At 45.1% G+C, this 13,626-nt stretch overlaps 1 protein-coding gene and 1 long non-coding RNA gene across 11 annotated transcripts in view; one reads left to right on the plus strand and one right to left on the minus strand.

Annotated features, from left to right (window-relative positions):
* Nucleotides 1-13,165, plus strand: part of NIBAN1 (niban apoptosis regulator 1) — a 77,514-nt gene extending 64,349 nt beyond the window's left edge. For all 10 annotated transcript variants that reach the window (XM_064427782.1, XM_064427783.1, XM_064427785.1 and 7 more), the window contains 8 exons: nucleotides 2,178-2,282; nucleotides 2,383-2,545; nucleotides 3,341-3,528; nucleotides 3,767-3,928; nucleotides 5,888-5,998; nucleotides 6,553-6,660; nucleotides 7,522-7,633; nucleotides 8,776-13,165. In XM_064427782.1, coding sequence (XP_064283852.1) covers nucleotides 2,178-2,282; nucleotides 2,383-2,545; nucleotides 3,341-3,528; nucleotides 3,767-3,928; nucleotides 5,888-5,998; nucleotides 6,553-6,660; nucleotides 7,522-7,633; nucleotides 8,776-10,628 — 2,802 coding nt within the window. In that variant the 3' untranslated portion in view covers nucleotides 10,629-13,165. The remainder of the gene's footprint in view (nucleotides 1-2,177; nucleotides 2,283-2,382; nucleotides 2,546-3,340; nucleotides 3,529-3,766; nucleotides 3,929-5,887; nucleotides 5,999-6,552; nucleotides 6,661-7,521; nucleotides 7,634-8,775) is intronic.
* On the minus strand, nucleotides 5,029-8,167 carry LOC135304899 (uncharacterized). The gene is made up of 3 exons (XR_010366150.1): nucleotides 7,187-8,167; nucleotides 6,842-7,068; nucleotides 5,029-6,617 (listed from the first exon to the last, which is right to left on the minus strand). It is a non-coding gene; the product is annotated as an uncharacterized LOC135304899 (long non-coding RNA).
* Nucleotides 13,166-13,626: the final 461 nt, after the last annotated feature.

Consider the following 13,626-nt stretch of genomic DNA (forward strand, 5'->3'; position numbering starts at 1 on the left):
AATTCCCTTAGCAAAAAGGGCATCTTAAAAAAGAAATTTCATATACAGAAATATCTGAGATTTTAAGACATCTCTTACTCATATGTAAGTGATAATTCTTTTTTAATAAAAACTTCTGAAACAGACTCTTGCATAGTAACAGTTACACAAAAACACCAAAAATCTGTGTACTTCTTTTCTGCAGAAAAGAAATGCTAAGGCCAGGGCACCTGGCTTTGGAGCACTCATGGTAGCTGAGATTACCACACAGCCCCACTGGCATCACTCCACATGACTTTTAGGCCATTATTTACACCCTGATTTATAATTTTTTTTTTCCAAACTCTGAACACTCAGCAGCAAATGTTTACTTGTTTACTTTAGTGCCAACTCCTGGCTCTTTTCCTTGATGAAATCTGGCTTCCCTTTGGGAAAAGAGAAAAAACCTTAAGGAGAGTAGTTTGTTTTAAGGAACCATGTTATTGTTTTAGAAGAAGCCTACCTTTGAAATGCTGAGAAATGTGGAATCTGGAGAAAAATATATAAACAGTGTCTTTCCTACTGCCATTCTGCCAGTGACTAAAGTTCCCTGCTAACATCTGATAATAAATTCTTTACTTTAAGGAGTTACGTGAGGGTTTTTCTCTTCTCCCCTCCTCCTTCATGTTATGGAGCTATATGATGGTGCTAGTTTCACTTTATGTTTTATTTTTCCTACTGCTTGCCAACATCTTACTCATAAGCCATATGTCTCAAGAGAGCTGTAATCAGAAGACATCCAGCCTAGTTCCACTATTATCTTCTTAGCAATAATTCATTCTGTAAGTATAGTGTGTTCTCATGGCCTGCTTGGACCAAACATAATAATTATTTTAGGCAAATATCCAACCTAAGTGAGTGGCTTGGAGCAAGCAGGCTGAAATTTGTTGCTGTAAAAGTGCCTGCAGAATGCCAAGAAATGTATTTGCTGACACTCATTTGTGGTGGCTGAGTCCCCACAGTGTCAGCTCACACTGGGGCTGCAGCATGGCTGGAGTGGGAGCACGAGCCAGGGCACCTGAGGGAAGCTCCACCAATGCCTTAAAAATGTTCCCAGGGAGCTCAAGATTCTTCACAATATAAAAATGTAGAATCACAGACTATCCTGAGCTGGGAAGGACTCACAGGGACCATTCAGTCCAGCTCCTGTCCCTGCCCAGACACCCCAACAATCCCACCCTGTGCATCCCTGGGAGCATTGTCCAAACTCTCCTGGAGCTCTGGCAGCCTTGGGGCTGTGCCCATTCCCTGGGGAGCCTGGGCAGTGCCAGCACCCTCTGGGGAAGAACCTTTCCCTGACAGCCAACCTAACCCTCCCCTGACACAGCTTCATGCCTTTCCCTTGCCTCATAAATCTCTTAAATCTGTCTGATCTGTTGTCACATTTATTTGTAATAGTTTGGATTACTCATGGGATCTTTCTTAAGTGAGCCATTAGTTTAGGACCTGAATTAGTGAATTGCTTTTTATAGACATTTGAGTCACCAGTGGTGAATACGAAGTGCTGCTGTGGCATTATCTATAAGTACTTAAATGAAACTCCAGTAAAAGTGTATTGCATATTTGAGGTGTATTACAGCAAGTATTGCGTGTTGTATTTCCATAGGGGCTGTTTATGCCCTGTTTTACACTTGTGCTGCTTTAATTCCTGCCACTTCCCTCTGCTGGTGTTGGTACATGTCTCAGATCCCTTTAATACATGAGGTGCAGTGTCTGGGAGCATGGACATGAATGAAAAACCCCTGAAAATGGATGAAAATGGCAAGTTAAGGGGTGTTTTTGCACTCTGTATTGGCTCAGCCAGCAGCTGGGTACAGCAGGGATGTGATCCTGAATGTAGACTGTGCTGGGCGGTTGGTGCAGCTTTCTCAGGCCAGAGACAGTGTCTATAAAGAAAAATGTGGAGAGGGAGGTTTAGACTCCCCAAATCAGATATATATTAATTCTTACATATTTATTTGGTGCATTTGAGTGGAACAGGTAAGGAAGGAGTTGCAGTTCAAATCTAGGCAGAGTACAAAGCCTCTGTGGGTAACTCCTGGCTGCTGGGAGGGAGGACAGCTGAGCCACTGCCTGCTCACATCACTCTGTGCTGCAGTGCTCAGCCTTCAGGTAAAAACAGGGTGTGAACTTGTCATTTTCATCTCCTGACAATACAGATCCTGAGCAACCTGGTGATGGAGGAACTGCTGCCTAACCTCCAGACAATGATCCTGCCTAAAATGAAGGGAAAGAGGAATGACAGGAAACGGGCCTGGTTTGGGGTAAGAACTGACACTACACTGAGCAGGGGAGCTGTTGATCACAGCAGCTCTCTGCGGGTGCTGATTCTGATCTCTGCTTCTCAATTTGATTTGGGTCCAGATCGTAGAAGAAACCTATGGCTTAGTCCAGCAGCAGGTGGCAGAAGGATTAAGTACCTTGAAAGAAGAATGTAGAGAATTTGCAAAAACTCTTGAAGGGACCATTCGTTCAGACATGGATCAGATTCTGAACTCCAAGAACTTCTTAGCTGGAAAAATCAAAGGTTAGTGGAGTAACAGCTGTGCTTTGGAGCAATTCTCCAATGCTTCCCATTGTGTTGCTCAAATTACCAGATGTGCTTGTTTTGAAATCCTTGTGTGTTTTGAGAAATCCAACTGGACACATCAATTTTCAGAACACAAATGAGCCTCTGCTGCCTTTGGTGGGAAATGATACCTGTGGCCACTGTGTCTGTGAAAATGCCAGGTCTTCTCAAACTGGAGATGACAGGTTTTGTGTGTCCTGATCAGAGTTGTTCCTTCTGCTTTCATTTTTACTTGCACGGTCCTAGGTAGTGAAGATACAGGTCATGTGAGCATAATTAAAAGACCTGATCTCTAGGAATGCACCACAAAACCAGGTTCTGGTTATGTGACAAGTCCATGGGCTTTCAAAGAATATTTAAGCTGAAGGGCTTCTTAGGTGGTTTTTATTTAATGTGAAGTTATCATAATTTTGTTATGAATAGAAAAAGGAATGTAAAGGGCAAGCAAAAAGTTGTTGGTGTTGCTTAAGCTGTCAAATAAATAAATAAATAGCTGGTAATCTTAGTCAGAGCTGCCCATTTCTCTACCCTCACAGTGCCCCTAGTTGCCAGTGGTTGCTTAGATCAGGCTTGGGACAAGAGTTTTCAGTGTCACTCATAAAGCTGTGAACTCCTTTCACACCCTCATCACTTCTGTGGAGGTGTGACTCCAGGGAAAAATACAAAAACCATTGAATTAACTGCAAAGAGATAAGTTCCAATTACTTCTTTCACTGTCTCTAAACTCATCTATTGTCCTGTGTGACCCTCCAGCCAGTGTTTCTGAGCCTGCCCAGAAGTGCTGCACAGAGAATATCCAGCCATTCCTCACCTCCATCCTGGAGGAGCTCATGGGCCCCGTCAGTTCCGGATTCACGGAAGTGCGCGCGCTTTTCGACAAGGAAGTGAATGAAATCATCCAGGACTTCCAGAAGACCAATGACATGACCAGGCTAAAGGAGGTAAGACAAAACAGAGCTGGAGCCTTCATATCAGCACAGGGATGTTCTTGGCTAGACCTTGGCTGGCAGCAGGATTTGCTTTCCCAGGTGGAAGCATGTGAGCACCTGGTTTTGTCATGTAGAAAGTCTTGTGCAACTGGAGTGCAGATACCAGAATTTGGGTTAAAGCCAAATTGTTTCATTCTCTATTAAAAATTCACCTCTGGTTGCTTTCTCTCAATCCTGCATGGGAATGCAGAATGTGGATCAGCTCATGACCCTGCCTTTCAACTCGGTGAAAATGGAGCCCTGCTATCTGAAAGTGAACCTGCTCCAGGAGCTCCTGCAGGACCTCAAGAGTCGCTTCAAGGTCTATCACATCGATTTTGTGATTCAGAGGACACAGAACTTCATGCAAGAGGTACTGTAAGAATCCAATTTTTCGTCTTGGGAGAACAGGTTAGGTTTGTCCTGCTAATCTGCTTCCAAGTAATCTTGATAAAAGTTGTGAAAGAGCCTCAGAGTGTCTCACAGGCAAGGTACAGGTAACAAAACCTGAGAAAACCAGCTAGAAGCTGCTTGACACATTTGTGAGACTGTGTGTGTGAATTGTTCAGCAAGGCACGAAAATTTTCGATGGATCATCTGTTCCCCTGAACTTTCAGGTTCTGAATTCCCAGTGTCCCAGCACCCAAGAAAGTTGTGTGTATAACTAGTGGGGTGGCTAAAAATCTCAGGAAGAGTATTAAATGTGTTTTACCAAAATGGAATGTCTCCTCCTTGGTAGTTGATTTTCTCACTAATATAAAGTAAAGCAATTAATGTTAGAAACTCAGAGACAGATGTTCCAGGGTGTAGGTGCTTTATCCAGCCTCACTTTTCAGGGGACTGGTGGAGGTGACAATATCATTCCAGATGAAAACTGAACTCCATCTCTTTGTCTCCTCTTGTGTGTATTGGTACAGGCTATAACTCTGCTTTGCCTGGATTCTTCCTGGATGCCTGGCCAGAGATCTCTGAGGAGCTGGCCAGCAGACTGATTTCAGTTGCCAGATCACAAGGCAGATTTGGCCTTGGAGCTCTAAATTGAACCCTGTGACTTTAATCTGTATTTGGGAAATTTACTAATCTGCTCAGTGATCTTGTGAAATGGAGCTGGTCCAGATCTATTGAGTGGAAGTTATGAATATGGAAAACAAGTGTCTAGGACAGTGCTGAGATAGGGTTTTCCTAAAAGCAGCTCTTCTGAGTATAGCCAGGACCAGCAGCCAAGGAATTACTCAGAAATAAAATTCTGATTTCATGTCTGGGTCTTTCAGGGGGGACCATTCCAAAATGCTGCCAAATAAAGTATCTTTCACTGAGTCAAGACAAAGAAGTAGACAGAAAATAAATCCCATATAAACCAAGAGGTCTTTTTTTCTGAGCGGAACATGAGTCAAAATTAAAAAGAAATAAGTTAAATTATAGCAGGACTTGTTCATGTTGTAAGCATGCTGTTATTGCATCTTCCTCTTTAAGAGACTGGTATTTTCCTCATAAAAATATTGTGCAGTTTCTCTTTTTGTCCATGGGCGTTTATTTCATAAATAAGTGAAATCAGACATGTCTGTGTTGCTGTAGTACATTTTGGCTAAAATGTACTCCGGGTGGAGGGTGGAGCAGGATTCCTTGCCTTGGGAGCTTGGCATCCTCTAGTGGCCGATTTCGGGAAATCTGGGAGCACGATGCTCAACTGGCTGAAGGAATGCCCCCCCTGCATATCTCCCGGTACTTCTCCAATAAGAAAATGTTAAAATTTGAATGGGAACAGCTAAAGAAAAGGCACAGCCTCGTTAAATAGACTCAATTACCGCTTGCAGAATTGTTTGTCTGAAATATCTTCAGAGAGGGGCATAATATTCTTAATGATAAGCTGAAAATATGGTAAATGCCAGCTTAGCATAATTCTGTGAGAAATGATTGCACTCTGTGTGATTTTTGCTGATTATTTATTTGTATTATAATGAAAGCTACTGAAAAGGATGTGCAGTATGATTAAATACTGTTTATTAATGATTAATGATAGAAGTCAATGGGAGTCTTCTTATTAGGGATAATGAGTTTTGACTGTGGTCTGTATACACAGATAATCAATTCTACATTTTGGCTCTGCCACCATCAGTTTGGGTGGGGACATGAGATCAAATCTGTACAAGAAAGCTGGCACAGCATGATAATGATATCACAGCTTTAATTTTATTTATTTATTTCAGCATTCCAGTGCTCTTTACAGCACCTTCTCAGAAACACAATTTAAATTAACAGTTGCACATGTCATGTTTGCAGGAATTTGATGTTACTGATCTTTAACAGGTTTGTTTTAAATTACTATTTTTAGCTGATGGAAAATGCAGTTTATACGTTCGAGCAGTTGTTCTCTCCAAGCCACCAGGCAGACTCGGCCAAAGTTGCAACAACCATTGAAAAAGTCAAGCTGAGAGTGCTGAAGGTAAATGTCATGCAGCACATTTGCAGGCTGCCTTTCTGGAAACAGAATACATTTTATATGAATGTACTTAGTATTTGAAAGAGGATAAGCTTTTACCAGCTGAAAATATTGATTTGCTGGCCCTTAGCAAAGCTGCCCATTTGAGGTATAAAACCTAGTTCTGGGCAGACACATATAAAAGTATTTGCATGTGCAGTCCCTTTAATTGTAGGTAAATCAGATTATTAATTGCTGTGGATCTGCATAAATAATTTTTAATTAACTTTATAATTAGCCTGCCACTGGGATTCGTTACTCTCAGAAAGGGCAGTGCTGAAACACCCGGGCAGGGCAATCGGGGACTGTTTTAACCTCAGAGTTAAAAGAAGTGAAAGAGATCCCAGAACAATAGATTTGAGAGTGATTTTGTAGAAGCTGGACTAACCTGCATGGCCATTCCAAGCCTGTGCCCCTGTGATGCAGCAGCTACAGGCTGACAGGAAGCAGTTCCCTGTGGGAGTGGTGAATAACCCCAGGCACGCTTGGGCTTGTTGCTTTCTGGTGTGTTTTGGCAGCAATATGACTACGACAGCAGCACCATCCGCAAGAAGATATTCCAGGAGGCACTGGTGCAGATTACCTTGCCCACAATGCAGAAGACACTGGCTTCAACATGCAAACCAGTAGGTGTCTGGGACTAAAAACCTCAAAAACCAATAATGGAAGGCAGGGGAGGAACAGCACCTTGGCAGTAATTCCCTAACACTGTCAGGGAACTGTGCAGATTTCCTGCCTGCTCAGTGCTTAGACTTGCCACTTCATGGGTTGGGTAGGTGTGGAGCACAGGGACAAGCATTTTATCACCTGGAATATGTGTGCAGACACCTCATGTCTCTGTCACAGAGGAAGCAGTGGTGGAGCAAACTTCCACAAGCCTTTCCTGTTTAGTTTCCCACCAGCCTTTTTGTATTTGTGCCTCTGCAGAAATGAGCAGCCAGCTCTAGAAGCCAAAGTGTGGCACAGCTGACAGGCCCCGCCAAGTCCTGACCTTTTACTTGAAAACCTCCAGGTGATTTGTGTAGGTGCCTCTTCTAGAAATGGGCAAAGGTCACTTAATTTACTTTTTTATGTACCACCAAGCAGTTGCTTGATGACAGTGATTCAATTAGACAGATGGGTATAAATCAGTGATCTCAAAGTGTTACACACCTGTTAGAAAAACAAAACCAAACCCCGCATCTCCCATGGATTTGCCTCCTTGGACAAACAAGTTGTGAGGCACTTCCTCAGCAGCTGTTTGTTTCAGCAGGCAGTGATCTGCAGTGCTTTTAACTGTGGTTGTACTGCAGGAACACTGTTTGGTAAGTACATAATTGATTGTGGTCACACGTAGCTCTTGGAGTCATAGTTCAAACACTGCACCCCAGGAGCTGTCACGGGGTGTGGCAAGACCTGCTCCATGGCATCTCCAAGCTGTTTGGTTGCAGTAGAACTCAGAATGCCTCGGTTTTCTCCATCTGTTCCTTTCTTCCCTACCTGCACAGGAGCTGCAGAAATACGAGCAGTACATTTTTGCTGATTACACAAGTGTGATCCAAGTAGAGAACGTGTATGAAGAGATTTTACATCAGATGCTGCTTGAAGAGGCCCTGAAAGGTGAGAACATTTCTGAGGTGACAGGAATAACACTGCAGCCTGTGGCCCATGAGCTTCCCAGAGCCCTCACCTGACTGTTCCTGTCCTGCTTTCTCCAACACTGGTGGTTATATCCCTACAGTGTTTTTTTTTTTCATTTGGCTCACTGAAGATGTGTTTCAAGCCCTAAAATGAGTTACGGGGCAGCTTTACTCAACCCATGGAACTCAAGAGTGATGGCTTGGCACAAGCCTTTTTCTAACAAAATGTAATTATGGCAGCTTCACTTGATCTTGATTCCCTGGGCCAAGGAGGGAGATTCTGTCCTTACTTGTACAGATTTGGTGATGACTAAATGGCAAGACTATGCCAATTGCAAGACTTAAGAGAATTGCAAAGACTAATGGTAACAGAGATTAATTTACTCAAATGAAATGAACTGCTGGATGCAGTTTCCAGTACTCACTGATGCCAGTGCAGTAGTCCTTGCAGATCTCTCTGCTTCTGTGTCAGAAAATGAGACTATTCTTAACAAATAATATATATATATATATATATATATATATATATATAAATACTTCTAAAATACTTGTATCTCTCTATATGTGCCTGTCTGTCTATACCCTGGATAAAAGACAAGCAGATGTACTACACAGGATGTTTTCACAGACCATAGGCACTCCCGTTCCAAAACAGCAGTATAATAATTGTAACCAGCATACTTTTATTGGCATATTCAGTGTAAATCCTTCTGCACTGAAGCATTACCCTTGTGCATTGTGGGTCCTCTGCAGCAGAAATGCTTAGATCAATACTGAAGTGCCATTATTTAAAAAATAAAATTCCCATCTCCAGAAAAGAAATGTGAACTGAAAGAAAGCTGAATATGAACATTGGTGTTGTCTGGAATCATCTGCCCAGGGAGGTGGTGGAGTCACCATCCCTGGATGTGTTTAAAAAAAGACTGGATGTGGCACTTGGTGCCATGACCTAGTTGAGGTGTTAGAACATGGGTTGGACTCGATGATCTTAAAGGTCTCTTCCAACCTAGAAATTCTGTGATTCTGTAATATCAAAATGTACAACTTGGGAAAGCACTGTATGTTCTTCTCTGTGCCTCTGTCGGCCTTCCCACAGCAGTTTGGTGTTTGTGTTTTATTCAGTGATCAACGAAGCTGCTGTTCTGAGGAAGCACAACCTGTTTGAGGATAACCTGAGCGTGCCCTGCGAGAGCGTGTCCAGCCTGACGGAGCTGAGGACCCCCGTGGGATCAGCACAGGGCACCCCCGCCAAGGCACCCGCCGCTCCCCGAGCTGAGAGCTCCGACACCGAGAGCCACGGGGACGAAACGCTCGTTGTGACAGGGAAAATTGTGTGGGAGAAGGACGCCAATGAGGGAAAGTCAGCAGACAAAGAGGCAGGCGCCTCTGCTGGTGCAGCTGGTGATCAGGCCAGCAGGAAGGAAGCAGTGGCTGTTACAGACATTGGTGACAAACAGGAGTCGCCTTCGCCTGGCCACACTAAACAAGGGGCTGCAGAGGGAAAAAGCGCGTTGGAGAATGTATCAGAGTGTGTAGTGAGCACTGAGGGAGAGCTCAAGGCACAACAGAAAGCTGTGGAGGAAAAAGTAGCTTCTGGGACTGACACTGCAGTAAAAAATGTTGAAGCCAGCCCTAAAAAAGAACTGAAGGTACCTGAAGGAGCCGTGGAGGAAGAGGTGACTTCAGAGAGTCAAAAGGTAATGGCTGCTGTGTCTGTCAGTGGCACTGAGAAAGCAAGCACAGCACAGGAGAAAGTTTCTGAGATAAAGCTCACTTTCCCACCTGAGAGTGTAACAGATACAGAGATTTTAGGGAGTGCAGAAAAGAAAAGCATGGTAGAAAATGAAACTGGGGGAAAATTATCTCAGAGTGAAAATGCACTAGGAGCAGAGTTTGAATGGGATAGTAAAAAAGAAAGTGGTGAGAGTACTGAGACAAAGATCGTTTCCCAGGATGAAAAGACAGGGAAAGCAGAGTTTGGGGATAGTCCTAAAAAAGAAAGCCATTCTGAAGAAAAGAGTAGTAAATCCCCCGATGATGTGAATGAGATAAGGAGTTTGCTGATGCTGACAGTTGAGATCCCAGCAGATACTCCAGCTGAGAACATCAAGGAGGTCTGTGAGGGCGAGCTGCTGAAGTTGCAGGAACACCGTAATGGGAACTACGAGTTGAGCGAAGTGGCCGTGGCAGAAATTCAGGTGAGCCCGAAGATGAAGAGTGAAGACGCAGCAGAATGTGTGGAGTTCAAGGAGGAGCGGCCGTCCTCAGCCAGCCTGGGGACAGATGGTACGAGGGCAGAGAGCGTGCCCAGGGGGGCACAAGCACCGTGGCTGGTGGAGAGCTGGGCTCCGCCTCGGGAGGCAAAGGCAGAGGTGGAGAGCAAACCGAGTGTGTGGCACGCAGGTGCGGGAGGGGAGAGGCTGCAGCCGGAGGAGCACACGGGAAATGCGGTGGATGGAGAGCAAGGAACCGGGAACAGCCACGCTGTCCCGGGAGAGGCTGCGACACAGAGCTCCTTTCCGAGCCCTGCTGCAGATGCAGCCACGAGGGACGTGCCCATCCTGGACAGAGCAAACCCGGGCCCAGGACTGCTGGAGCCGGTGTCCCTGGAGCCGGTGTCCCTGGAGCCGGTGTCCCCGGAGCCGGTGTCCCCGGAGCCGGTGTCCCTGCAGCCGGTGTCCCTGCAGCCGGTGTCCCCGGAGTCGGTGTCCCTGCAGCCGGTGTCCCCGGAGCCGGTGTCCCTGGAGCCGGTGTCCCTGCAGCCGGTGTCCCTGCAGCCGGTGTCCCCGGGGCCGGTGTCCCCGGAGCCGCAGCCCGGCGCAGAGCGCACGGCAGGCACAGAGCCTGGGCGGCGAGAGGGGGAGCCGGGAGATCAGCCCTCTTCACTCGCAGGAATTCAGAGCACCGGAGGAAAAGCGATTCTCCCAGAAGAACACCGAGAAGATGGTCCTGCGCAGCAAAACTCTGAGGAGTAAAGAGCAGCTTTCGGGCCAGCCCTGCAGGACGTTTCACTCCAGTGATCCGTGTGCAGTTTGGAACACTCGTTCAGGTCGGGGCTGGAGGAAATGCGCTTTGCTGTGGTGTCCCCAGCTCCTGCAGGTTTCCCGCAAATCCCTTCCTGAGGGATGGGTGATGGGTTTCCTTTTGGTTAAAACCAGATTACTGCTGAGGAACTTCATCTGTCACTTCAAATCTGCTCCCTTTTAAAGCTAGAGAAGAAGTCTGGAAATGTGACCACTGAATGCTTCAAACTATCATCAATTTATTTTAACAACTTAGCTGTTCTTAGGGATCCTCTTGGTTTTTAAATGCATGGTTTTGACAAGTACCATCTGATTCTGGTGGTTGGTACCTACATACTCAAGGATGCTTTTAGTATTTGCATGCAATATACAGGAAATAAAAACATTTTTTAGTAGCAAACAGAACCAAATAGTTGATTTAGTAGATTGCTGAAAAGCCACACTGTGCAAAATCTGCAAACTGATTACTTAATTATTTTCAAGTTTTGGCAGATATCAAAGACAAGCAAATATTCTGATTTTTTTTTTCTCTCTCTTATTGCTGTATTTAAATAGGGGAAAGTATGGGAGCAGGTTTCTCAGTCCCACTCTGCACTTCGGGGTTATTTAGCCTTCCAGAGCACTTTATGGCTATTTTGTTTTGTTTTGTTTTATGGAAGGGAGAGAAGAGAATGTTTACAGTAACTCTCACCACTAGGCAGCATTTCTCTGGTTTAAATCCCACCATAAAATAGATTCACTTACAGCTATTTCATACAGAATATTGAGTCCTGCCAGTCCCATTCCCACTGAGTTACTCAGGTCTGTAGACCTCCTTAGGTGTGGAAATCATGTAATAAGTGGCAACAATTGTGAAATACTAGAATCATTGCATCCAATTTCTAATGCAGATGTTAACTGAAGTGACAGGCAGCCAGAGGTTGTTTTTCATGTTCTCAGGTTTGGAGGGCAGAATCACATCACAAAAGCAGTTATTAAAATGAGACAGTTGCTTTCATACACACGATCTGTATCAAGCTGTGATCTTGGCACAGAGTTGCTTAAATGTGTTCTTTGCATCTCAGTTTGTACAGAACAGCTTGGAGAGGAAACCCAGTATTTTTGTAAATTAGCCTTTCAAATGCAAGACCTCACTTTGGAGGTCAGTTTAAGGCACCTTGAAATTCTGGCCTGGTGTTTTGGACCTGTTTCTGAATGTCATACAGTGCAGGACAGCAAATATCAATTATAATTGCAGCAAGGACTGCAGGATTTATGCCCATAAAGACACGGGAAGAAATAACAAAGTCCCAGGAGCATAATATGTGTTAACATTTAACTTCAGCAAACTATGCAGAGTCTCTTTTAATGCTATCAAAATAGTCTTTAATACTAACAGAAAATTGACACTAGAAGAACAGGCAAATATTACTGTGTGAGGAAGGGACCTTGTTGAGTAACTGGATTAACTACTCTGTCACTACAGTAAAATAAATGCAGTTCCTATTTATTCTAGAAGCTGTACTGTGGTATGGAAACGTGAAGGTCACAGACGTTTTCCTTGCAGAAGTACTTTGACTTGTTTCCTCCTTATATTTCATGCAAAAATACTAATTTGGAAATACACAAGCCACTGCCAGCCACTTTTTTTTTAACAAATCACTGGTTATTTCACTGTCAGCTGTTTCATTTTTACAAATCATTAACTATTTTTAATTGGTACTGTGTTAAGTGATTTCAAATTTATAAAGTGCCCTAGAGTTAAGCAGCAACAAGCAGCCTTTTGAAGCTAGAATTAGGGGACATTATGGGGTTTTAGTACTTTTTTTTGTATGAAAGGCAGCATGGCAGGAAAAAAGACTGTAGCCTCCTGCAAAAGGAAACAAATTCATTCTATATGAATTAGATACATCTGTACAGAGAGCATTTTTGCATAAGTATTTCCATAATGGTAATTTTGGAGTTATTTCTGTGGCAGGCCTAGATCTGGGTAATATTTTCCTGTGACACGTGTTGCATTGCTGAATGCAGATGCTCAGATGTTTTTCACCAGAGGGGTGGGTAAGGATGGGGGAGATTCAGCCTGTATAATTTAAATTGCAGCTCCTCGTGGCTAGGGAACTTTTTTTCCCCGGTTTGGGCCATTTTCTGCCCGTTTGCAAACGGATAAAGTTGTGCTTTTCTAGTCTTTACCACAGCTGGTTAGAAGCGACAGCTTGGTTAGAAGAGCTCAGCAATCTGCAAGGTTACGTGGGACCACTGATCAGGAATGATAATAACGCAGCCATTGCGTTGTTTTTGTTGCTTTCTGGCTGTTTCCTTCTCAGACCGGGAGCTGTAATAACTCCCCTCTCGCAGCCCACGGCCGAGGGTCGGTGCCCTGAGGGGAGCGGGCTGGGGCGCGGAGCTCCGGGGGGCTCCCACCGCCAAGGGACGTGAAACACTCTGTGTTTGCTTGGAACTTTGTACAAACGCTCGCCGCGGAAATAAAGACGCTCTTCCCTTCCACTGCTGGGAGGCTGCTTTTGTGAGGGTGTGATAATTTGGGGGGGATTTTATTAAAGGAACGTTTCTTTCCTCGGGCAGTGACGGCAGCGGTTCCAGCACGGACAGGGGCATTTTATTAAAGAAAGGTTCCTCAGGCAGTGATTCCAGCACGGAGCGGGGAGTTTTTAGCGGAGCACGGAGTGACAGCGTGAGGGGGGAATGGCTTCAAACTGAGTGTTGGATTGGGTATTAAGGAGGAAGTTCTTCGCCGTGAGGGTGGAGGGGGCCCAGAGAAGCCGTGGGGGCCGATCCCTGGGGGCGTGCGAGGCCGGGCTGGACGGGGCTGTAAGGACGGGGCTGTAACTACATCGCTGCCCACCACGGGCTGCTCTGCACGGCCCGTCCGTCCCGAGCCGCCCGGGCAGCCCCTGAGGGGGCGGCGCGCGGGGCACGCCGGGAGCGGTGTGCGGGCGGCGCGGGGCAC

Source organism: Passer domesticus, chromosome 7 (genome assembly GCF_036417665.1).
Source record: "Passer domesticus isolate bPasDom1 chromosome 7, bPasDom1.hap1, whole genome shotgun sequence".
In the NCBI taxonomy this organism is placed as follows: Eukaryota; Metazoa; Chordata; class Aves; order Passeriformes; family Passeridae; genus Passer; species Passer domesticus.